General features: G+C 39.9%; 2 protein-coding genes across 4 annotated transcripts; both read left to right on the plus strand.

Annotated features, from left to right (window-relative positions):
• Positions 1-907: 907 nt before the first annotated feature.
• LOC132153521 (trinucleotide repeat-containing gene 6B protein-like) lies at positions 908-16,589 on the plus strand. 3 transcript variants are annotated; one of them, XM_059562689.1, is made up of 20 exons: positions 912-1,060; positions 1,718-1,815; positions 1,899-1,920; positions 3,201-3,548; positions 3,632-5,503; positions 5,589-5,744; positions 6,942-7,117; positions 7,206-7,280; positions 7,363-7,515; positions 7,881-8,012; positions 8,100-8,222; positions 9,592-9,693; positions 10,499-10,685; positions 10,789-10,908; positions 11,775-11,909; positions 12,868-12,954; positions 13,040-13,243; positions 13,328-13,392; positions 13,639-13,778; positions 14,159-16,589. In XM_059562689.1, the coding sequence occupies exons 2-20, from the start codon at positions 1,741-1,743 to the stop codon at positions 14,568-14,570; spliced, it is 4,584 nt and encodes a 1,527-aa protein (XP_059418672.1). In that variant the 5' UTR covers positions 912-1,060; positions 1,718-1,740; the 3' UTR covers positions 14,571-16,589. The 3 variants fall into 3 exon arrangements, with proteins under 3 accessions (XP_059418674.1, XP_059418672.1, XP_059418673.1); XM_059562690.1 differs by having other exon boundaries at positions 914-1,060; positions 1,718-1,785; XM_059562691.1 differs by lacking the exon at positions 12,868-12,954 and having other exon boundaries at positions 908-1,060.
• An 846-nt stretch (positions 16,590-17,435) lies between these two features.
• On the plus strand, positions 17,436-24,769 carry LOC132153558 (transmembrane protein 184B-like). Its single transcript, XM_059562692.1, has 10 exons — positions 17,436-17,581; positions 18,643-18,852; positions 20,048-20,213; positions 21,060-21,150; positions 21,232-21,307; positions 22,437-22,528; positions 22,620-22,789; positions 23,081-23,275; positions 23,571-23,597; positions 24,164-24,769. Exons 2-10 carry the CDS (start codon positions 18,643-18,645, stop codon positions 24,358-24,360), a joined length of 1,224 nt encoding a protein of 407 aa, XP_059418675.1. The 5' UTR covers positions 17,436-17,581; the 3' UTR covers positions 24,361-24,769.
• The last annotated feature ends 2,128 nt before the right edge of the window (positions 24,770-26,897 follow it).

Consider the following 26,897-nt stretch of genomic DNA (forward strand, 5'->3'; position numbering starts at 1 on the left):
ACATATATCGTTGCTGTCAGACAGAAACCTCATATCTTAACGTATTTTATCATTTGTTTTTGGTCATAAATCAGTGCTATCGGTCACCATTTATATCTGTCAGTGTTTCTGAAAAGTATTGGTTTTGGAGAAGGTTTCTGTCTGACAGTGACAATATATAATCAGTATAAATATGATCGACTGCTTGTTGTGCACTCTTTATCCAGAGTTAAGAGTGATTCTGTCCTCTTCTGTCTGATCCCAGTCATTCTAGATTAAAGGCTGAAATGTTTGTAGAGATGCTGCATGATGAGGAAGATGAGGCAATTCTTAGTCTTGATTCAAAGTCTGAAATATCTGTAAATATCTATAAATATGCTAATGTGCCACAGGGTCAATCTGGAGCTGTGGGTGTAAATCCAGCTGTCCTATATGAAGAAAACTCATCTGATGAAACTGAAGACTTCCTCTGAAGAGGAAACTCAAACCCAGAGTTTATCGGTTATCAGTGAGAGCTGCATGTGATGTGTGACAAAGTGGCAAATAAACATTTTAAAGTGTTAAATAGGGTGGTCTAAATAACTGCTAAAACATTTATTTGAACAAAATGTCTTTATTTATTCTTTACATTTTTTCATAGATGGGTCATTTATGATAGTATTACATGGTATATTATTAATGTTGAAAACCGTGATGCATTTTTTTTCAAGATACTTTGACGAATATAAGGTTCAGAAGAATAGCATTTGTTGGATTTTGTTTTCACAAATGAAGTACATACTTTAGTGCATACTACGTAGACGTTAGTGCGGAAGTCACAGCGCCCTCTGCTGGTCCGTCAGAAGCGTCCTCATTACATGATCAAATATTTATGATTATATTTATGTATGACAGCCGTATGTGACATGCTTACATCTTTAATGAACATATTAATAATTTCGAAAGAGTCAGTATTTATTATAACACTTGTTTAGCGGTCGGTGAGAGATGTGTGTGTTTATGTGTTTGTGTTTATGTGAGCTGATACCCGGATGTTGATCGGCGCGGCGTCAGTGCGCAGCTGCAGGCCGGATTGACCGAGGTGAGCAAAACAAACCCAAACATTTGCAAACTCACTCAACATATATCACACTAGCAGCAACATACGAATATATACATGTGGAATAGCATGTTAGATTCATGTTTGGAAGTGGTCTGTACTATGTTGCGGACGTATCTGTCGGTACTGAATTTTGTTTTGATCTCTTGATCCGCTTACCATCGAAATCCACTGAATAATTGAATGTATAGAAGCCTTACATAAACTAACGTGGATTGAAATGATACAAGTAACTCTATACTATTTACTTGGAGTGCTATTAAAGCATATTTTCCTGTACGTTTTAATGTTTGTCCGTAAATGCGCCATAATTAGCACGTTAGCTTGGTGAGTTTAAGCAGACAGATTAATAAAAAACACTTTATGGCACATATCAACATAGTTGACATATCAACATAGTTCATTTCAGGTAGTGCATTGGTCTATGAAGTACATTGTACAGTGTAATGCTGTGCAGAGTGTTTGTGTAAGAAAGTTTGTAATCATTAACACAGAAACATTATAGAATAAAATCTTTATTGTTTCATGACTGGGCTGGTGTAAATAGAGCCATTTACAACATCCATTGGACTTTATTGGCATGAATATGTGTCATATAATTAACCGCAGAGGTGCAATGTGATGTGTGTCATGTCATAGGAACAGGAAGGGAGCCGCAGTTCATGGAAGACAGTCACTGTACCACAGGAGACCGCAGTCATCAGGAGGTGGCCTATGCTTTTACTGGATTTAACACTGTACATACTCAAGAAAACATATATTAGCTGTATATGAATGTACAATCATCTGATGAGGATTTATTATTATTCTTTTATTGCAGGGAACTGAAGACAGCACTAAAGGTTGGTATTTTATAATTAGCTTCTGTATACTCAGTTGTGAAATAGTCACACATGTACACTATCATTCAAAGGTTTCATGGTCAGTATGATTTTTAATGTTTTTGAAGTCACTGCTGCTCTCCAAGCCTGCACTGATTTTATAAAAAAAAAATAGTATAGTAACTAATATTGTGAATTGCTGGAGCGGCTCAAAAGGGCCTGTTTTCGTTATACAGTGCGATAGCAGCCTTTAGTGGTTGAAATCACTGAAAGCATTTGCTATTTGTTTGACACGCTATGCTGCACGCTGAGCAGAGCGAGAAACTTCAGACCCAGATTTAGCTGACAGAAAATCCTGCCATGCTACAGAGCGTCATCCACATAATTTTCTGTGAAATTCTTTCAAGCAACCATATTTATTTCTATAAATAAATTTGGATTAATATTTATGGCTACTAAAGTTTTTCAGTCAAGAGCAGTGCGTGATTTTCTGTCTTTCTTTTGTTGCCTGATTAACATCAATGGCTCGGAAAATAGCAACTAAATTAGGCTGCTGTCCCTTTAAAACTAAATGCACTGATGCAATGTACTGATGCATTTTCTTCCTACTGTTTACAATCAGTAAATATGAATACTCATCAAAACAGACAATTCAACAACATTTTGTGTGTAATTCATTTAATGTGAAAGAGTACTTGTGCTGTGTGAGACATGCTTTCTGTTTGTATGCTTCTGTGTCTGCGCTCAGAAAACTGGACCGAATTGAGTTCTCTCTTGCGTCGTCAAATTTATCCATATGTTTGCTCTTCTCTTACTCCAACATACTGAAATTTTTCAGTGAAGCAAGGGTATGTTAGCATATGTCCTGTCGATTGTAGTTCATGTCTAACTTCCTAACCAAGCATCAGATTCGTTCTGAATGAATCTCTTCCCAAATCGTCCTTCCTTAACCTTTTCGTACACCATGCCGCTTGCATCCGGTGTAGAGTACCACAGTGTTAGGAATCGTTAGTATTTTCCCTTATAATGATTCACACTTTGGGCACACCCCCTAACTCAAATAAAACTGTTTATTTTTTTCTATTATGTTTACCTGAATATTTTTGGTTGCCAATAGTTTGGTGCATCATTAGTTTTAATCTCTCTTCTGACTTTCAAATATGTTAGTTCAAGGTTTGAAACAAAAAAAATTTCCGTAGGTTTGAAAACATGAATGAAGTTGTAGAAGTCATTTTAAGAAATGCTGTCCATTGCTATGTATAATTGACTGCATTTCTTTTCAACTGCTGTCCTCTTGTCAGATTCGGGCTCATCTCTGTCTGCCGCATCCATTTACACCCTTACCTGTGCTTCATCTCAACTGGGTCTCGCCGAAACAACCTCTCCCTGTCCTTTTGTTGGGGGTTTGCCGGACCCCCCTGAGGGAGGGAACAATGCAAAGTGGACCGCTGTGGCCAACGGACAGCCCCCCTCCGCGGTGTCCCAGCGCTACATGCCCCGTGAGGTGCCCCCGCGCTTCCACAACCAACAGGAACCAAAAGTGCTACTGAAAAGGGGCCAGCCACCATTGTCCTGCATGCTGCTGGGGGGTGGAAGCGGAGGGGACCCTGTGCCCCAAATTCCTCTGCAGGAGCAAGCTGATGCCTCAGGTGGGTGAATTAAAATATGATTGGACACAGTTTTATTGGGTGGCTTTTATTCTTTTCTAATGGCATGTATTTTTCCCTTCCAGATCCAACAGTAGATTCTGTATCTCTGCACTTATCGTCAGACGCCTCTGCCACTCCCACTTATGCAAATTACACATGGGGGTTGAGCTCAGGACGTCAACCCTCCACTCAGGGAATGGACAAGGACAATTCTGATGTAGAGAAATGGCCTAGACCCGAAGACTCATGGACTAGCGATCGGAGCCAACATTCGGCCAGGTCAAAGATGGATGAGTCTGATGGCCAAAGAATGGACAGTTCTTCTCAACTCCTTGAATATGCAGAAGCCACCTTGGTAGGAGGTGCATCTTCTCAGTCTGAGAATAAAGAATCCATTAAAGGAGTCAATCAGCAGTTCAATTACAAGGTTTCAATGCTTTCTGGAAAACAGGAGGACACTCAATGTCTAAAACCAAATTCGAACCCTGATGACCCTAACGGAGCAAGCCACATTGCTTCTGAGGAATCTACTCATACACCCTTGAGTCCTGCCAGTGCAGTGTACCAGACACTCTGCAAGAACGAAGAGCGCATTACAGGGGATTGGTTGGAGCTTCAGGCTGGACCAAATCGTGGTGGAGATGTTGGAGTCTCCAGTTCTGTATTATGGGATACAGAAGAAGACCCTGTTGGGAAGAGAATTGATGCAGTAGGTGGAAGTTCAAGTGAAGGCATTGGCATCTCTCAGGGAGTGTGGGGCAGAGACACGGTAGGTTCAAACAAACAGGCAGCTTCAGGGTGGACCTCAGACTTAGCAGTTGGAGCATCAAAAGAATATGTGAGAGCGATCTCTGAAGTAAGCACAGATAGTTTACAGGACTCTTCAAAGTTTGCAAACAGCGTGACATCAAGAGATGACAATCAGAAAGCAGTTGATGATTCAGATGGTTCTGAGGAAAAATCGACTGGCAGAGAAAGCAATGAGGATGGGATGCATGCCTCAAATCTGGTCCAAAGCCCCTCCAGTAGTCAGACCCTCCACCCAGAAGAAGCCTTACAGAGCATCATCAATCACAATAACCTGGATCCTAAAGTGCTGTGCAACACAGGATGGGGAAAGACTCAGATCAAGCAGAGTGTCGCCTGGGATTTTGAGGCAGACAGTGGGAATGTTGGCTGGGGTGGAGAAGTGCACACCGACCGCAGTAAGGAGGGCTGGCAGGACTCTCGGGATCTTTCCAGCTCCAAAATGCAGAAGCAGGAGGTTGGCCAGGTGGGTGGAGCTCAAGGATGGCCCGGGCATGGAGACAAGAGCATTGGGATTGGTTGCAAAGGGAGTGGTTGGGGAGAAGACCAGGAGGTTGATGATACTTGCAGGAAGGAGGAAACGGGGTGGAACCAGGGTGGTGGAAGTGAGTGGACTCCATTACCTGAGGGTGGAGGCTGGAATGAAGAGAGAGACCGTGACTGCAAGAATCAGGATGAAGGGTTATGGGGCAGCCCGGAAGAGTCGGGACAGCGGAGTGGTGGCTGGGGAGGCAGCAGTGTCAAAACACAACAGGGATGGGGCGAGAAGCTTCTTCCATCACAGATACCAAACAAACAACCAGCTCTTAAAACCCAAAATCAAAAACCACAGCAGCAAATGCCGGGATATCCAAAGGACTTGCAGGAACAGGGTCGTCCAGGAGACACCAATGATCAAAGTAAAGGGTCTGGCTGGACATGTGGGCCCATTCCTCAGGTGCCCTCAGTTGAAGAGCCAAGTGGGTGGGAGGAACCCTCGCCACAGTCCATCAGACGGATAATGGAAATTGACGATGGCACAGCTGCATGGGGTGATCCGTCATGCTACAACAGCAGGAACGTCAATCTGTGGGATAAGAAGACCAACAGCTCACAAGACCAAAATCAGTTGTCTGGAAGACAAGCTGGAGCTCTATCTAAAAAGTCTAGTAAGAAGGCAGCAGTGCATATTAAAGTAGTTAAACGGTTTCAAACCAGAAACATCATATTCATTAACACACATTCACATTGCAGCTCCTGCAACATGGGCACGCAGCAGTGGTCCCGCCGATCCTTCTGTAGACAGCGATGCATCTACCTGGGGGAAATCGTTTGATGGTTGGGGTGAGTCCAGTGAACAAGGCAAAGGAGGAGAATGGAGAAACTCGCATTCCCATTCTACTAAATCTGGTAAGAGCCTACCTAATTGTACATTCTCAAGGGTTGCCAAGACTGCAGTTTTTACAAGGAATTAGGCTGCTTTTAAACTATTGCCTGTGAGTTGAGGGTTTGATACATTGCACCAATTATGCTTGTTTTGAAACATTTTACATTACCAAATTTATACTCTATAAATGTTAAAACTGTACCAAATGAAAAATAATATGGAGAATTATGTGAAACCTTTCATGAAAACACATAATTTGTTCATTATCACCATGCATTGTTTATGGTTAAGGCTAGAAGGGATAGGTATGGCGCTACTGGTCCTGAGTGTAAACAAAGCACAGCGCTTGTATTCAATGTCATCTTGCTGGATCTGAGTCAGCGCCGGCGCTGTGACACGCTTGCGTCATGGCACTGTTGATGCAGTGAAGACGAAATGTGAAAATAAAGTCTTTATTTTTTGTTTTCTTTACACAAAACATATTATGTAATGTTTACTATTATAGTAGTAACCTTGCTGTCTATGGGAGGATCAGAGAGCCTTCAGATTTCATCAAAAATATTATATATTTGGGTGAACGAACCCTTTAATGTACTATAACTTCCAAGAAACACAGTATACATGGCCGTTCTCAAGAATAAAGTGCTTTCCTTGGTTTTAATGCTTGGATAATTTACCCTGCACATGTCTGCGGTGCATTATGGATCCGACATGGCCACTCTAGTAAATGCTTGTGTTTATATCATCTGCACTGCAGCACGTTTTAGAAGCGGCTCAGAAGTGGCTTTCCATACTGCTTTGCTAAAGATACACGTATCTGTGTCCTTTGGATAAAAGTAATGGCTAATGCAGTGGCTCCTACAAGTATCCGCTACATTTACTTCTCGCGAGAGAAAAAAAATTACGTTTTATTCACATAACATTGGTTAATAGAAAAGCCCTCATTTTGCAATAGTTTTTTTTATTTTTTATTGACATTGATGAAATATCGCAAAAGTTTTGCATAAGTCTGTAATGGGAATGCAACTTGTGATTGGTTACAATGTTGAACAGAAACGTTAATGGCAACGTTTGATGCAATTAAGTAAAATATAGGCCTAATGCTGTGTAAGACTTTTTACAATTAGTTACCTGACAAAATAATCACGATTATGGCAGCCATGATTACATAAACTCTTCAAGTGTGCCACTTGAGCTGATCTTTTATATTTACTCTTAAGGCTCAAAGTCTATGCAAGAGGGGTGGGGTGACGAAGGCTCCAATGTATCGCGACACTCCAGCTGGGAGGACGAGGACAGTGGCACTGGTGTTTGGGGCAGTCGGGGATCTCAAAGCAACACATACAACTCTGGGGGCTGGGGCCAAGGCCAGGGGGCCAGGAGACTCAACACTAAGGTATACTGGGGGCTTTTTTGACCTCGCCAAGACTTTATGACTTGGGGAAACGATCAACTCCTAAGTAACCCTTTGGTTTGTCCCTTAGAGCCCTCTTAAAGGAAACAGTGGGGACTCATGGGTGTCTCCTGTGAATCGGCAGTTCTCAAACATGAACGTTACGGTAAGCTAGTTGTTACCACTGTGCTGATCTGCTCTTGTGTGTTGCTGCAGATCTGTAGAAATATGCTGTATATTTTTGTCAGGATGAAGACTCCAGTATGGGTCACGACAGTAGGCAAGACAGGAGAGGAATGAATGATGCTGAGATGCGGAGAGGCGGCAGGACTGGGGGAGCTTTCCGCTCACAGCCTTCCAAAGAGATGCCATGTGGGGAGACCGGACCTTACCTGGACAAGGTACTGAGACACATCCAATCCCATCTTCCTTGGAGGGCAAGGAGAGTCACCTCTTATAACAAAGATTCAATGACATATAGGCTAAACGTAGTAAACCTCTCGAGAGCTAAATGCAGCTGGACTTATTGAGGTCCTGAGTGACCCTGGAGCAACCTGAGGTTATGAGATCTGATTTATCTGATGCTACTCACTATTTACAAGGGATATTATCAATTACTGTTCTATTTTTTGTCTTATTTAATAAGCAGTTTCACTTGAAAGTGCTTTACCTTATGGAATCCCATTGCATCTTCCATTTTATGCTGGTTAAGTACTTTGTACTCTGGTTAAGTAACTGTTGCATCCTCTTTTCTGTTGTTTTGCAGGTTGGAGGTCATAGTATGTTTGGTGGTGGTGGGATTCCTCCAATGAGAGGTATGCATCAGGCTGGTGTGCACCCCTTAAACCCTTCTCCTGGGATAAGAGCACAAGTGCCTCACCAGTTCCTGCCTCCTCAGGTCAGTTTGTGTTCTTGGATTTAACACTGGGATAAATGGATGTTTATTAGTGCATAGTCATATCATGGATCCTCTGTCGTTCTTCAGGTTCCTGGGCCGATGTTAAAGCCAATGGCACCACCTAGTGGAGGCATGTTCCCTCCACAGCTTTCCCCCCAACACCTCGCCATGCTTGGTGGCATTCATCCACACATGCAACAGTTTCAACTAGTACGTATCACATTAATGGTCAGATTTACTAAACAAGGCAAAGTAGCATTAGAGCGCAATTCCATAAATCCACTGATGGGAGGGGAAAATTCTGCAAGTGATTTACTAACAATGTGCACATAAAAAACACAGACACAGCCAGATAATTTCCATAATGACCAGTGCAGTCTACCAAGAGCAGTGCAAATAATGCTTGCTTTAAGACATGCTTTTTTTTTGTGCATTAAATGATGGCGCAAATACCAGTGATTTTGCAAACGTTAGTAAATCTTGTTGCATGATTAATTTTTAAGGGTTATTTCACCTCAAAATGAAAATTGTCATTACTTACTCAGCCTCATGTCATTCCAAACCCGTAAGACCTTTGTTCATCTTCCGAACCCAAATTAAGATATATTTGATGAAATCTGACCCTCCATAGACAGCAATGCAACTGAAATGTTCCCAGGTCCAGAATAGGAGTAAATACATCTGTAAAACAGTCTATGTGACATCAGTGGCTCAATTTCAGTTTTGTGATGCTACAAAAATACTTTTTATAAATCTATATTGTAATGTGTGTGTGTGTGTGTGTGTATATATATATAAAAATATATATATATATATTAAAGCCACAGCTTCACTGTTAATAGAGTTAATAGGGAACCACGGCCCAATGGTGGTAATTTATACATACACAGTCTCTCTCTCTCTATCTCGCGTAAATAAACACTTGATAAATGTAACTTTTCTGAAAATAGAATATTGTAGATGAGATCGCCAAACTGCAAGTTTACTGGTGTTTTCAGAAAGCAAGCGCCTTTATCCACAGTGGAGAGAGAGCGTGTGCACATGGTTGCGAGGTTGACAAAAATAAGTAACATACTTGACAGATATTTCCTTGTTGCACAAGTGTTAAGTGCAGTCTGCTGCACACAAGCCAAAATATAGATACAGGGCTGGCATCATCAAATCTCTGCGTTTCTGGACCTGGGAACATTTCAGTTGCGTTGCTGTCTATGGAGGGTCAGAGAGCTCTTCGATTTCATCAAAGATATCTTAATTTGTGTTCTGAAGATGAACAAAGGTCTAATAGGTTTGGAATGACATGAGGGTGAGTAATTAATTCAATAATTTTCATTTAGGGGTAAACTAACCCTTTAATACTCTTCTTCCATAATTTTTGTGTCTAAAAGGGCAACTCCTACAATTGTGTATTCGATAGCGTCAGGTTAAAAAATAATGGTCCATGTCTATTCAGGACTGATTATTATAAAGCCAAAAGACGGTTTGTGCTGGTAACAGCTGTTAGTAAATCTGGCCCTTAGCAAATATAACAAGGCATTTAAAAAGTTTCATTTTAATGTTTTATATACATTCTCTATCTCAGGCCTGTCAGCTCCTATTGCAACAACAACAACAACAACAGCAGCAGCAGTTTCTGAATCAGAGGAAGTTTCCTCCTGTAAGACAACAGCACGACCCGCAACAGGTACAGCATAACCACTCAACCAACTAACACCACAGTGCCCCCTACTGACTCAACCCTGTAAAGCCTAATGAATCAATTTGATAAAGAGATTTCTATGGCTTTTAAATAGGGCTTCCCCCTCATATTCAACTAACCATTAGTAGACCAAAAGAGGTCTCACTGCAGCCGGGACAGATGCGCCGGTGCAGTCACGGTCTCTTAAAATATTCCCTCATTTTTGGTCATACAGATAAGAGTAATACACATTTCGAAACCGTAAAGAATCTACGTTTATTTGTGAGCACTCACAATAACAACAAAACATTGTGCTTTTGTAAAATAATGAATGCAAACACGATGTGCTTTCTGCCGTCTCGCTCTCTTTGAACTTGAGCGCGAAACTCCAAAACTCTGTGTACACGTGCCTTACACAGACATTAAAAATATATATCTATAGAGAATGAAATGTCTACTTTCAAATTTACCAATTTAAATGCAAAACAAATATTCTCAAATTATGTCATTTGTATGAAACATTCATACAGGCGGATCAACTGCTGCAGAAATGACGAGTCGTCAAGTTCATCTCTTAAACCGAAAAACAATGAAAGCAATAGTTTATCAATTTATTATTTAAATGATAATGCAGCCTTGCTGTTTTCCCTGATACTTTCATATTCATTTCTTCTGCCGGTGTGCCGTGGCAAGCCTTATGCATGTGCTTAGGTGCTTATTAGGCAATGTACGCAATTAAAGGCTTATTATAATTTAAATGATTTATTAATAAACGTGCAATTAGTCCTGTAAGACAATTTCTTCTTTGTAGCTGGCGCGGATCATGGCAATCCTACAGCAGCAGCAGGGTGCTGGCGGTCCTAAACTCTCACCACCACCCATGGGAGTACAGGTCCCCAAACACCCAGATGCACATCTCCATCCGCTTGGCATGAATGCCCACAAACCAGCCATGGGAGGATCTGAGCTGCACAGCAAAGCCCCTGCTGCTTTCACAGGTGAGTAATTATTAAAAAAGGAAAAACCGGAATTTGGGAAAAATAAAAGGTGATTTCATAGGGTCCTGTGAGTAGGTGTTAAAGTCTCTGTTTGTGTGTTCAGGGCCGGTCAGGCAGGCCGGTGGCTCCTCGTTCTCCCAGTATGATGTGTTGGGCGGCAGCTGGCACAGAAGCGCAGGTGGGAAAGTCGATGCATCTCCTGCCAACCCCACCTGGCCTCCAGGTAACATTGAAACCTTTTTAATTAGTGATTTGAAATTAATGAAATTGTCTTGATTCGTAGGCATAGCCACACTACTGATCAAAAACAGATTTCTGGTTTTTACACACACACACACACACACACAAATATGCACATATACAAAGTCTGGGAAGTCGTGGCCTAATGGTTAGAGAAATGGACTCGTAACCCAAAGGTTGAGTCTCGGTACCAGACTCTACTTTGTTGTAGGTGGAGGGAGTGAATGCACAGCGCTGTCTCTCACCTTCAATACCGTGACTGAGGTGCCCTTGAGCAAGGCAACAAACCCTCAACTGCTCATTAGGATTAATTACCTGCTCCTGATCGAGACAAGAGCATCCCAAAACTCTAATCGTATCAAGCATGTTTGATATTTAACGACTCTTGATCGGGCTGCCTGTGATGTGATTAGCCAATGAGAGCGAGCAAGAGTCACCTACCGGATGTTGCATGCTTCTATAGCTGAAACTTGGCAGCTACAAAAGCAGAGTATTGAGAAAGAAAGTATTGTTTTCACGTGGGCTGGGAGAGCCAGCTGATGATGTTGATTGTCCTCTATTTGCTTTTTCTTCTCTAGTCTTGTTTGATCTTGCGAATGTCCGGAGATCTCGTCACTGTGAAATCGTAAATCTATTTATGGAATTATTTTTGACAGAAGAATGATGGCACTTGGGCGGGCTGCTTCTGTTTGCCAGATTTGATAAAAACAGCAGCCCTTAAGTCATTGATTTAATGCTCTCATCACATTCAGTCCAGCTCAGCATCTGATGAAAGTCACCCAACATCAGCAGCCCCACAGTGTGCAGGTGTTTGACTTTCACATGTATTTTGTATGTTGTCTCGCTCAGAGTTTCAGCCGGGCGTCCCATGGAAGGGCATCCAGAGCCCTGAGCCCGAGCCAGACCCCTACATGAGCCCTGTGGGACTGATGGGATCCTCCATGCTCAGTCACACCGAACATCATCTGCTGCAAGACAACACAGGTACTGAGACAGTGAGCCTTCACGGTAACCTCGTCTCGTCTTCAGACAGAAAGACCCATGAAGACCGCATGATGTGTTTTTAAGTTATACAAGTAAAGTATTTTATATACAATTTTACCTGGCAAAGCTTGACATGAAATGATGGTTAGAACAATAAAATTTGTTTTATTTATTGAACCTTTAGACAAATTATTATAGTTTGTATAAGTGTTTTTATTTTATTTATACATTAGCCTTTTATGGCTTGTGTAGTCTGATATAGTGAGAATATGGAGGGGAAAAAACAGCTCTGTTTCATTCAGACACAAATGAAGCAAATATGGGCTGATATTTATATGATGAAACTCGTGCATTGTAAATCGGTGCGATCTTTATAACAGTATAGCAGATACTTAAATATAAATAAATACATATAAATCATCACTCTGTATGTCTCTAGTAATATGTCAGTAAGATGAGCTTTAAATGACCCAGGCATATAATGCAATGATGATTGAGAGATGAAGAAATAAAGGTTCCTCAGAAGATGTGAGATCAGTCCTCCACTGAGGAACAGTGAAAGTAAAGCTTCCGGAAAACAAACGTTCCTCAAAAGATCCCGATGATCAGTTTTGAGACTCACTGATTTTTTTTCCAGAAAATGATTGGAGGATCAAGTAAAGCCGAGATGCTTCATTCCAGTCCAGATATTTACTTGAGAAAAATCAGTAAAGATTTCACAGCAAAGAAACATGAAGCACCAGCTGAAGGTGTACATTTGTACAATTACTCTAAAAGAGTATTTACTTGATTAAAATAAAAGCATTAACCACCATTTAGGGGATAGAAGGCATGTAGTAGATTGTGAACAAGGTTTTTTTTTTTTTTTTTTATTCTCTCCAGAAGCCTTCGAAATTGGTTTTGCTATGCATACTTGTAAAATGTAACCATGTTTGACAGTCTTTCTGTCTGTGACCAGGGTCAAACTCTCTGAACACCTGTATGCCTTCACCTGGTGCCTGGCCATACAGTGCCTCAGAAACGCCCCTCAGTGCACACAGCACCGGTAATGCTGACTTAAGGTTTCAGTGAAAATGCACTAAGGTCATTTGAATTGCAAGGACAGTTGGTAACATTTCGCATGTTTCCAGCTAAATACTCCGAGCTGAAGTCCAGTTGGCCGCCGGAGCCCATTGGACATGGCAAATCATGGCGGACCAATCGGAACCCTTCTCACCTGCCCCGCCCCCCTCCGGGTCTCTCCAGTCAGAAGCAGCCGTGGTCGGGGGAGGGGCCTTGGATGCCCAGGACTTGGGGGGGCGGAGCCAGCCCAGTGGAGTCACCCTTCAAAACCGGTACTGCAAACACACACGGTCACATTCAGATGTGAGGAACATATGTTTGTGAAGATCAACCTGTCCATGTCTTGTGATCATCAGAGTGGAGCGATGGAGGTGCTTCCGCAGGAAAATCATGGCTGTTGCTGCGAAACCTCACGGCACAGGTGTGTACAAAGACACACACACACTTCTGTTCGAAGATCCTGATGTTTTCAAAACAAGTCTCATGTAAAAAGTAATACTATTTCACTATTTTTTCATTCATATTTTAATTGTGGTTTTGATCAAATAACTACAATGATGGTGTGTATCACCATCATGCTCATATTTTAGGGGGTTTACGGTATTTGTCAGTGTATTTAGTATAGCAAAGCATCAGATGTTTGTGATTTCTTGTGGTTTGTGTGCAGATCGACGGCTCGACCCTGAGGACGATCTGTCTGCAGCACGGCCCTCTGCTGACCTTTCACCTCGGCCTGACACAGGGCAGTGCTCTGATCCGCTACTGCACCCCTCATGAAGCCGCCAAAGCCCAGAGCGCTCTGCATATGTGAGTCACACTTACACTAACACTTGTTTACTGATTATATATGTGATGAGATATGTATAACCTATAGATGTCGCCAGATATTTATATCAGATTTTCCAAAATATGCATTGATTGTTTTCCAATTTTTACTGATACTCTTAATGTCAAAATCAGTAACTGTTTTAAATAGATTTACTGCTGTTAAATGACTGGTTGATGAGAAACATGCCTGTAGTTGTAGATTGATTTCAGAATGTCACAACACACGTCACATAAACATTTCAAAGCTGTTAATATGTTAATACATTTCATTAATCTCAAACATGAATGCATGAACTTTATAAAAAAAATATATAATTTTTTTTTTAGTAAATTTTGTCTCTGTGGTGTCTGCTGATTAGGTGTGTTCTGGGAAACACTACCATCCTGGCCGAGTTCATGAGTGAGGAGGACGTCGCCCGTTACTTCACACATTCCCAGGCCGCAGGGGTCGCGGTGTCACCCGAGGGCTCGCCCATCTCTGACCTAATCACGAGAGAGGGCGAGCGGCCCTTGAGCACCGGGGCGGATGGAGACGTGGCAGTGGGCTGGCAGGGGCTGGACGTGACTGCTGGCTCCACGGTGGAAGCCCCGGGACTCGCCCTCCTCAGCCAATGGAGCAACAGCGCAGGGGAGGGGGCGGGGAAAGGGGTCTGGGGGGGCGTGGCTCTCGGTTACCACGGTGGCAGCCTATGGGGCACTCCTCAGTTAGAGGACGCCACAGCCGGGTTGTTGCCAGGCAACCTGCTTGGAGGTGGGACAGACAGTTTGTGATTGACAGCAGCCAGTTCTTGAGACGCTGGTACGTGGAGTAAAAAGTGTCAACCTGCAAAAATAATGATTGTTTCCAAACATGTGGAAGCCCATGCATTGTTACAGTCTAGTTTTCGTGAACATTAAATTTGTTTTAACCCCAAATTATATATATATATATATATATATATATATATATATATATATATATATATACATTTATAAAAAAATAGACATACATTTATTTTAGGGCCATTAAAAAAATTGCGTTGACATTATTTTTAGGGACAGTTAATCATGTTCTCAGCTAGTACTCATTACTGTATGTCATATCTCATTTTCATTCTCATATATGTATATGTATGATATAGTGTGTGTGTGTGTGTACAAGGTTTTATTCTTTTCGATATAAAGGCATTACAACAAATATAATGAAAAATTATTGAATTGGCATGAAAAAATGTCTATTTTAGTAGAAATAAGTTACCAAAAACAAAGCATAATGCATGGCCTCTGTATGTTTTCATTGTTTTTGCAGTTGTTTCTGGTGACACTAAGCAGCTTTAAGACACTCACATGCAGAGAGCTACATTTCCACTCAAACAATGGACGTGTTGACAGGCTTTTGTATCTGTCCAGTGAGATATTAAACACACACAGGTGCAGTGTGAGCGTCGTAGGGATTTGCTTACAGACATTCTCATCATTGCCAGAGTTAAGCTATCATGTATTTGAATGCAGGGACTGTTCCTTAAGGCCTTCTTAAACACACACACACTGCTCAACTTGAATGACTGACTTCAATTTGATGTTACGCTGGCACATGCAGACACTGTTTGATGCTTCGACAGCAGATTTATTGATTTGATTAATAGAGCAAGAACATTTGAAGCAGGTAGATGCGTTAAACTCGCCAAAAACAAAACAAACACACCCATCTAAGTTTTATTTCACTCCAGAATTAAAATCATGATTGATGACAAACGCACATTTACTCACACATTCTCAATATTGTAGTGTGGAAAGTGTTCAATTTCTCAGTACCGTAACAGTAATATTTCCTATATTACTGCAATACAATTAGCTTTTAATTTTAATAATGTAATATCATGATAGATAAACACTTTATATTTTAAATAACGTCATTTTTCTGCATGAAAGTAATGAGAATTTGGAGAGAAAATGTTTAAAGTTTGGAAGGCTACATTGCTACTTTAGGATTCAGGAGTGAAATTGCTTCCCTGTGTTTTGGGAGGTTCACGCAGATGGTGTTTCGGCTTTTCTGTCGCTCCGTTCCTTATCCAGCGCGGCGTTCCTGTGGATTGGTGTATCTTAAACACATCTGATCTCTCATTCAGACCTTCCACTGTTCCCTTCTTGATCTGTTCGTCAGGTTTGCTGTTACATTTATATGATTCGTATGTTGTTGTTTTTTGCTAAGGCATATACAAGTTATCTTTAAAGACTTTCAAGTAATCAGACGGACGTCTGTAACGTGTGTATGTGTGCACTTTACTGTTTTGGCCTGTGTTTGTGTGCAGCTGTACATTGTTAATTGTGCACTATACACTGCTGGTTGTGTTTCACAAATGTTGGCATTAGCGGGTTTCTGCTATTGGTGTTTTTCTTGTGTTTTTTAAGCGGACTCATGTAGCCTTTTGTATCGGCTGAATTGCAATAATGATTCTACAAGCATTTTTAAGACATGAACGTGTGACGGCGTTTCTGCCAAACTTATCCGCCTGTCCAGAGTTTACAAACAGCTGAAAGACGTGTGTGTTTTTATGTGTCTGTGCTGTTGTTTTTGTTTTAAATTAAGACTTTAACACTCCTTTCAGTGTTTTGTTTTTTGAGCTTTTACAGAGAAAAAGAAGTGAAGAGTTTATTTAAATAAAAGTGACATGCAGCTGTTATAAACACTGAAGTATCAGACCCCTGAATATTTTTTCCTTCTTTTTTTTTTTTTTTTTTTTTTTTGTGGTTTCTGGATTATTTTTGTCATATATGTTACTAACCATAAACAGATTTTGTCTCTTGTCAGTGTCAGTGCATTTTCTGGTTTTCTTTCAATAATTGAGTTTCACTCACTTGTGTATTATATATAATTATACAGATTAGTGGTGCTTACTTTTTTTATTATGTTTTGCTTTGTATGATTATAGATGCTCTCTAATCTTTATCATTGATTACATTATCTTTACTGTAAGTTTTACTAAACAGTTAACATTAGATATAAGTTGTAATCGTGCATGAGTTATAAATGTCAAGTTTGGTGTATTTTCAGGTTGTTGACATTTTGTATAATGGAAAATTATTTAAACAAGCCTGGAATTAATGCAATAATCAAAGCATGCGACACAAATGAAAGCTACGCTTTTATTTAATCGCTCTCTCTCTTTTGTACAATATTTTAAAGAATCTAATGTCAAATTGAGTAGTTTAGAATTGGACGACAATAGTTCATATTTAAAGAAGATAAAACATGAACCAGATAAAATGTGCTGTTCGTATTTGTCTCTCGTTAGTACAAAAGCGGTAAAGTTGCTGTAAAATGCGTAGCTACTGTATTTATCTAACAATTTGTTTTGCGTTTACACTGAGGGATTATAAAAATAGTTTCGGTTTCAGTTTGTTTTGTAATGCACAAGAACATGAGATGCACAACAACATGAGGAGGATAGATGCTAAAAAAAGAATGCTTTTACTTGACTCTCTTGTAAAACTTAAAAAGACAAGTTCCATTTTTCATGTATTGAAAACATACAGTGGCTTAGTCTTAAATAGTTCAACCAGGCGTCCAAACTGCTACCGTGTTCATATTCGCAGTAACACCTAATCTATTCAGCACCATCTATTGTGTGCTAAAGACTCATCAGTGCATGTGATGATGAGGCGTCGCCTGGCTGGCTTGGTGACGTCACCGGGAGAGAACGCTCGCTCGCGGACGGAACGCATCGCGGAGCAGAGCATCATGCGACGGGGTTTCACGTCCTGAGAGGAGACCTGCCGATGAGCGGGATCCACTGAGAACCGTGAGTACTGGGTTCTGATAACGTACATGTGTAGCTTCAGGAGATCTGTTTGAAGTCCACATCAGCTGGACAGAGGCAGCATCAGCATCAGCGCATCCGCTCGCGAGGTTATCATCCGCCGTCATTTATAAGCCTTATCGTTTCTATCGACAAAGAGTGCACGTTTTTGATTTATAAAGTAGCCGGTTTATGATTTCTTTGTTTGTGTGATCATAACTGGAGTTCTTTATAAAACCACAAACATCAATGACACTGAAATAACGCGTTGTTTTATTAGTTTGTGACCCGATCACTGTATCTTCATAAATGTCGACATCTCCAGACGTGATGATTCTCATCCTGCGGTTAAAAAAAAAGGTGCTAATATGTAGGTTTTCTTTGATAGGCTACTGCGTTTTTAAACATGGTTCCCTGTGGGACTTATTCTATAATAAAGCCTAGGTATATTTTTAGTATTTTGCGGTGGTACATTGTGTACCTTGTGGATATCACAGTTTTAAGGCACTGCGTATTGTTTTGACGACATTAACCCTCAGTTCACCTCATCAAACCTTATTGTGTTAATTTAAAGGGATAGTTCACTTCAAATAGTCTCTTTTACGACAGAGCCACTATGTGAGATGTATGTTTGAGATGAGCTCAGATGCTGTCAGTGTTTCGGTCAGTTGTGATGTGAAGATGCTGCCGTCACTGAGACCATCCACTTCCTGTAATCACACACTGACTCCTCATCATCACTGCAGGAGGAAGATCTCCGCTTATTCATATCAATAAATACTATTGTACCACGTGTGAAATCCACAGATTTTACAAGCTTTGTATGACTGACGTTTCACTACTAGTGAAACCTCTATGGATTGTGACCTTTTCTGGGTTTCTCAGCAGCAGAAGTCGTGATAGTTGGTTTCACTTGAAGAGCAGTGAAAGGGAGAGTATATTTTTAAGATACTGATGACCATTCAACGCATCATTACAGTCTTGTGAAAAGAGTAGATTTGTTATGGCTCGTATTAGCTCCTCCCCCTGGTGTGTTTGCTGTTCTGATTGGTCCTCGTCCACAGATGACTCTGCGATGGAGAAGGGGTGTGTCACTATCGGAGCGTTCATGGAATGACTCTCTGGCTGCCATGGCGCCGGGGCCAGGGGTCGTTACTGTGGCCCCTGGGGGTCACAACGGGTCGTGGGAGACACCCATCTTCCTCATGACCCCTGCCGCTCAGACCATCTCTGGGATCTTCACCTGGACGGCTCTGCTGCTCACCTGCCAACAGGTGCATTCACAATCAGAAACGTATTCCTTACACCTGAGAAACTCCTTCTAGACTGAACTATGAAGTTGAATTACATTTGACATTGCAGTTTTTATTTTTTAAATCACTTTTACAAGACTTGAGAAATGTAGAAAAAGGGCTGTGGTGCTCTGTTTTCCTAGAAAAGCAGAGAGACTTCAACACCCATAATGCACTGGGTTCAATCCGACTGTCTGTGAGTGGGGATACACAAAGAGAGAAGAACAATCTGTAGTTTTTACAAAAGACGATTGCAGATTTCTGTAGATGATAAATAAATGTGAACATCTCAGGGCAGGCAACACGTTTATTTGTATATTTCTGTGTAATATTTAGCAAATCTGCAAGCTTATCCATTTTAGGCAGTTATTTATTATATTATGTATTTATTCATGTTTCATAAGGTCAAAGTATGTTTTCTTATGTTTAAATAAAACAAATATTGTAATACATTTTATATTTAAATGCATAATACTGTTAATACTGTTCTTAATACTAAAATAATTTATTATTACTTGTTTTTTATGTTTTAATATAAAATATATATTGTGTACAATATATAATATATTACAGTAAATTCTAATTCATATAATGTATTACATGACTATAGTGTAAACAGTATGTGCGATATATATATTTACAGTTTGTGTGTATATATACAATTATTATTTTATATAAACATGTAAAATGCACAAGGCAGTTTTTGCATTAACTTCAAAATCTATCATATATATAAATCACAATATTTATTGTAAGCTTCACATTACATAATATTATCTGTGCTATAGAGGTTCAGCTGGCTTATAATGATGATGAGCAGTTGCTCTGGCAACAGGTGGCATGACATCAGAGAGCAGAGGTGGCTGCATAGCAACAGCATTCAGAGCTGTGTGTGTGGAGTGATAGTTCAGCTTTTATGAACATGTAAAAAAAACATACATACACAGAGAGTTGTGCTGACAGAAGAGACAGCTGCTCCACTGACACACAGACATGCATTTTTGTTTGACAAACATACAGGAAGTTCTGTTTCTGCTCAGTTTCCATGTTTCATTCATTGGCATGATTGTTGTATGTACAATACAGCATCAATAAGTGCTGCATGCATATTAATAAAGAATAGCATGGTAGTAAACATGAAAGTATTAATATCATCTATTGTGTGTGTATGTGTCAGATCTACATGCACTTGCGCTACTATAACACTCCTAACGAGCAGAGGCACATCGTCCGCATCCTCTTCATCGTGCCCATCTACGCCTTCGACTCGTGGCTCAGTCTGCTGTTCTTCACTAACGAGGAGTATTACGTTTACTTCGACACCGTCCGAGACTGCTATGAAGGTCAGACACGCACATCTGCACTGTTTACATTACTAATGTTTTTGAATCACCTGAAGTCTGCTTCTGTAAATTCACTGTATAGATTAGCTCATGTTATGCTTTTTTATTTCCTCTGCAGTGTCAGTGATGCCTAACCATTCACCTTTACATTGTATACATTGTAAATCAGTGCGCCAGTAACACGTTAACACAGTTTCCATGTAGAAACCGTAGCTGTAACGATAATTAAACAATATTGTCCTAGTGGTTTAAGTCTGTTTAATAACTACATATGACCCTCAAATCACCAGTAGGTGTCTATATGAGTGATTCATTGAACCATTCATTTGTACGATTCATTTAGAATTGAACAAGTGACTGAACATGCTGATTTTCGGGAAAACTGCATTTTTGCTAGTGGGATATTGTTCAAACAGCGATTACGAAATGATCATAGATGATAAATATCGCACACCCCCTAACTATGCTAATTCCTGCAGAAACTGTGGTTTATAGTAATTGTTATAAGGCATGCAGGAATATTATCAGGATGTCTGATATTCAGTGTCGTGTGATGAATCGCTGTGAGGAATGTGATGTTGAGATTTCCTTCACGTCTGGACACGTTCAGTAGAAACAACTGCTGAAGCATCTTACAGCTCACGAGATCTGTTATGTCTGGTTAGATATGAGCCATGTCTCAGATGTTTCCGCTAATATCCAGTGAACAGACTCAAATAAGTCAGTAGTCATCATCCAGTAACAGTCTAGTTCATATAGAGACTCTAGTATCTTAAGGTCTTCAGTTGTGCTGTGTAAGATGATTCACTGTGATGTAACATAGATTTCACCGGTGTGTTTCTGCAGCGTTTGTCATCTATAACTTCTTGAGTTTGTGTTACGAGTATTTGGGTGGCGAGAGCGCCATCATGGCCGAGATCAGAGGAAAACCCATCCAGTGAGTTCAGCGTTTACTGCTCCTCTCTGTTTCTCTGGCACATGACACATCAGCTGATCTGAGGTGTGTGTGTTCATTCAGGTCCAGCTGTGTTTATGGCACTTGTTGTCTGTGGGGAAGAACGTACTCCATCGGCTTTCTGCGCTTCTGCAAACAGGTGCCTCACACACACACACACACACAGGCACACACACACACACACACACACACACACACACACACACACACACACACACACACACACACACAGACACGCACACGCACACACACACACACAGACACACACACACACAGACACACACACACACACACACAGACACACACACACAGACACAGACACACACACACACACACAGACACACACACACACACAGACACACACACACACACACACACACACACACACATACACAGACACACACACACACACACACACACACACACACAGACACACACACAGAGACACACACACACACACACACACACACACACACACACACACACACAGACACACACACACACAGACACAGACACACACACACACACACACACACACACACACACACACACAGACACAGACACACACACACACACACACACACACACAGACACACACACACAGAGACACACACACACACACACACACACAGACACACACACACACACACACACAGACACACACACACAGAGACACACACACACACACACACACACACACACACACACACACACACAGACACAGACACACACACACACACACACAGAGTAGTGGAAAAACACTTTTAATGCATATGCAAAGTGCTTAATAATGACTAATGAATAATGATCTGAGAAGTAATAATAAATAATTATCAGTAGAAATAAAAAGCAAACAGAATGCTTTTGGAAAAAAATAATTAATTAAAAAATGTATTGGGGTTTCACCATCCATTTTAAAACCTTAACATTTCTGTGTTATACATGGTTCAAATTTTATGATATTTGTAAAAGATGAGGGTCTTAATGTTTAAGGGGATTGTTTATCACACAACATTTCTAGATTTTTTTTGTACCTTAATTTGGCAACAAATGTCTTTTTTGTTGTTGTTAAAGCTACACTATCTATTATTATTATTATTTATTTATTTATTTTGTGGAAATAACAATACTAGATTACTCCAGGCTACTTCATAAAGCAGGAATAAAAGATAAAATATAGTTTATTGAGTCATCTGAAATTAGTCTTAATATTTATGAAGTGTATTTTTTTTTCTTTATTAATAACTGGATGTGTGTGTGTGTCTCAGGCGACGCTGCAGTTCTGTGTGGTGAAGCCTCTGATGGCCGTGATTACCGTCATCCTGCAGGCCTTCGGCAAATACAGAGATGGAGACTTCAAGTGTGTCTGTTCAGCTCACTAATCAAACACACAGAGACTGATAGATAGTAAATCACACATCTCTCTCTCTCTCTCTGTGTCTGTGTTTCAGCGCGGCCAGCGGTTATTTATACGTGACCATCATCTATAACGTCTCGGTCAGTCTCTCGCTCTACGCTCTCTTCCTCTTCTACTTCGCCGCTCGGGATCTGCTGGAGCCGTACGGCCCCATGCTGAAGTTCCTCATGGTCAAATCCGTCATCTTCCTCTCCTTCTGGCAGGGTGAGTCTTCATCACCTCGTCTGATAATCTGCACATCCTCTGACCTGACATCTGATTTTCCCAAATAAACACGTTAAAGAACATGTCAATATAACATCACTTTTAGGTGATGACAGAAAAATATATTTCCTTTTTGTTTTGTTGGGATGTTGTTGTCATTGAACTACATAGTATTGTTAAATAATGAATATAATCCTGTAATAAAACTGCAGTTGTTTTGTAACATGCATTACAGTTTTATTTATATCTGTAAACATTAGAAATGCTTGGGAATCATTATGTTTGCTGTAGGGATGCTGCTGGCGATTCTGGAGAAATGTGGCACGATTCCTCGCATAAACTCTCCTGATGTCAGCGTGGGGGAGGGGACTGTTGCCGCCGGTTACCAGAACTTCATCATCTGCATCGAGATGTTCTTCGCCGCTCTGGCGCTCAGACACGCGTTCACTTACAAGGTCTACATGGACAAGAGACTCGACATCCAGGGTGACTGCATTTGACACTGTTTTCATGATTAGTTTAGACCAGATTCGGATTCACACACTCAATTCAACTCGATTCGGATTCTGTTGGGTATTTTCACACTTGCGAGATGCTTTCAGTTTTCACTAGCGTGCCGCCGAGAGCCTGTGACAGAGACATATTTCAGTGAATTCTTCAATGTTTCTAACTGATCTTTCTCTTTTTTTTTTCTTTGTTTGTTTCCATTCTCAAAAATTAATTTCAATGTGGATGTGCTTGTTGTTTTTCTGTATTTTGTGTCCATCTCTGTCTCTCTCAGGTTGTGTTCCTGTCTATGGCCAGTACGGTAGGTTTACTCCATTTTATGTTTTCACGGTCTTCATTTAAAGGTGCTGCATGTAAGTTTTTGACTCTACTAAAGCATAAAAATGCAATGTTTGCAGATATTTAAGAAACATGCTAAGTTAACATACTTGTTTATCTGAAAAACAATGCTGTAAAACCCGCCCACTGCCAGTTTACTCAATTGTATTTTACCAGGTTGCCAGTTTACGGAAAACAGTGTATTTAATTTCGTTCGTTGTCTAGTGTGATCATTCCTGTTGGTGTCATCAATCTGGAAACCTGCAGGTCTCAAGTCTGAGGAAGAGGGTCTGCGTGAAAAAAAACCCTCAATATTTTGAATTTGGACTGCAATACCTAGCTCAACCACTCGGTGTCATCCTACATACAGCACCTTTAATGCATAATTCATTTTAATACAAATTCTATGAGTCTGTATAAGGAACCTTTCATTTTATTTAACTCATTATTTATTTAATTCACTCCTCACAAACTTTATTTGAATAGGGAAAGAAAATTGCCCTGCAAGTGGTTTGAAGTTTTTGTGTGCTCAGTAAACCTGTGTTTCAGGTCGCTGTGCTCCCATGAGCATCTCCAGCAGTCTGAAGGAGACGATAAATCCGGGCGACATGCTTCAGGACGCTATCCATAACTTCTCTCCGGCGTATCAGCAGTACACCCAGCAGAGCCGCTCCAAGCCGCTGAGCCGCTCCAACAGCTGCAGCAACGAGAAAACTCTGCTGCTCAGCTCCGACGACGAGTTCTGACACGTTCACTTACAAACAGTGAGATGATGATCGCGATGCCTACATAGACAGCATGTTTAGGCAGCATCAGTGCTTCCAGACAGAACGCAGCAAAACTACTCTATGCTACCTTGTGTTAGATCATTGTGGCCAAAATATTGAGAGAGAATACTTTAACCCAGTGGTTCTCAAACCTTTCAAATGAACTTAACCACCACTGATCAAATCAGAGCACAAATCATTCTACTAACAGAAGAGGAAGAATGTTCTCAAAGTTACAAACTTATCTTCTCAAAGTGTTAGCACAAAAGCATTTGTTCATCATTCATTGTTCACAGAACATGAAATGATTTAATTGGAAGTTTGTGTAACAGTTTTAAATGTTACAACTTGTTCCGGAATGTTCAGAGAACGTTCTTATAATGTTTCTACATTGGAAGTTTGTGTAACAGTTTTAAATGTTACAACTTGTTCCGGAATGTTCACAGAACGTTCTTATAATGTTTCTACAACGATAAAGCGTAATATTTCCCAAAGTCACATAACCAAGAGAAAATATTTTTTAAAAACTAGGCATTCATGACATACTCATAACTTAAGAAAAGTAGCGAAACATATTCAAAAGTACAGCCGATTTTGATTAATATCATATTTTGATCAATATCAATAACACAGTAGTTCAGATAAATCATGAAATCCAATCTTTTTTCCCCTCATTCTTCTATAAGCAAATCGTTGTTTCAAGTAATATCTGCATACATTCGAAAGCGACTCAAAACAATTTAGTATTCATGCCAGACCAGCGTGTGGCGCTGTAATTCTGCCACAAAGATACACTCAAATTGGAGAAGAAGCACATAAACCTTGGGTGCTGTATACAAACCAAACACAACGACAAGACGAACATGGAACAATACTCTCATTACATTATTTATTAACCCTACTACATTATTTATATTGGTTAGCTAATAAAAATACAGTCGTTTATTGTTCATGTTGTTGTTGCTGTCATGTGACATAGTGTCTGACTAGGGAGACATCATCGTTCAACAAAATATACGGATTGGCTGGAACCCGGTTTATAAAAATAGCTCAGGCTCCCCAAACTGCTGCCTGTGTAGAGCGTCTCAAATCACTCACTAATGAGGGTGTATTAGCTGTAGTAGATGTGAAAGAGTGAGACAGACTGGAGGATGATTAGGAATCATAATGAAGTGCCATATAAACACAAACGCTCCTCTCGGCACTTTCTACATGTATATGAGGGTAACGTTAAGATTTATTTACATGAAGTATCTAGATTATAAACTGCTGCATCATAAACTCCAGGAGGATCTAGTTCATGACTGAAATGCCTTATTAAACATCTGTTCCTCTCATGTGGTTCACACTGGATTGAGAACTTTACCATAGTCAATAGCTGCAGATTTTGAATGAATCAGTTTGATGTCTCTCAGTTTTCTCTTCGCTCTTGAATGTTTTCCTGCTGTTTTATTCCGACTGAAATCTCTGATGTAAAGATGAGTGAAATACAGATGGGACTCAGATTAAACCTCGCAGATGTTTGAAAGCAGCTGTGTGAAGCTCCTTCAGATAATTGTCCTCTTTCATTTGAGCGTCTTTTGTTATTTTTTTTAACAATTTTTTGTAATCTCTCTATCTAGCTTTACATCTAATTATCATAAGGTTTGTAGACAGAAATTCTCGAAGCATTTTTAATGTACCTGCTAAGAAAACTAAATGATATTCTTTTAACATAATCCACTCTGCTTGGTGAAGCTTCTGTTTTCACAGTTTATAACATGACATATATATTATTACTCTACCAGACTAAAGTTTTTCAACAGTAAGATGTTTTATAAAGACGTCTGCTCACCAAGCCTGCATTTATTTGATCCAACGTAGTCTACAGCAAAAACAGTAATGTTGTGAAATAGTTTTTCTATTTAAAACAATGGATTTCTTTTTTATATATTGTAAAATGTAATGTATTTCTGTGATTTCAAAGCTGAATTTTTAGCATCATTACTCCAGTCACACGATCCTTCAGAAATCATTCAAATATTCTGATTAGAATGTTCTAATATGATTTATTATTATTATTATTATTATTATGTTGAAAACATCAGAGTATATATTTTTCAGGTTTCTTTGATGAATAGGAAGTTTAGAAGTTTGGCTTTTTTATATATATATATATTCTTTTATAGAAAAAAGACCACTTTATCTTTATCACTTGTATCTTTTACTTGCTTTATCATCACTTTTGATTAATTTAAAGCATACTTGCTAATATATATATATATATATATATATATATAAATTTGTATTTCTTCCCAAAACACACACACACACACACACACACACAAAAGTTTACATAATATATGTTTGTGTCCTGTGTATATCTATTATTTCTATAGTAAACACACAAACACATGTATATATTTCAGAAAAAATAGGCTATGTCTATATATTAAATATATTTATTTATTATCTAAATTATATTATTATAAATAAAGAGTAAATATTTTCTAAATATATACTGTATGTGTGTGTAT

The sequence above is a fragment of the Carassius carassius genome, chromosome 1 (assembly GCF_963082965.1).
Source record: "Carassius carassius chromosome 1, fCarCar2.1, whole genome shotgun sequence".
NCBI lineage: Eukaryota > Metazoa > Chordata > Actinopteri > Cypriniformes > Cyprinidae > Carassius > Carassius carassius.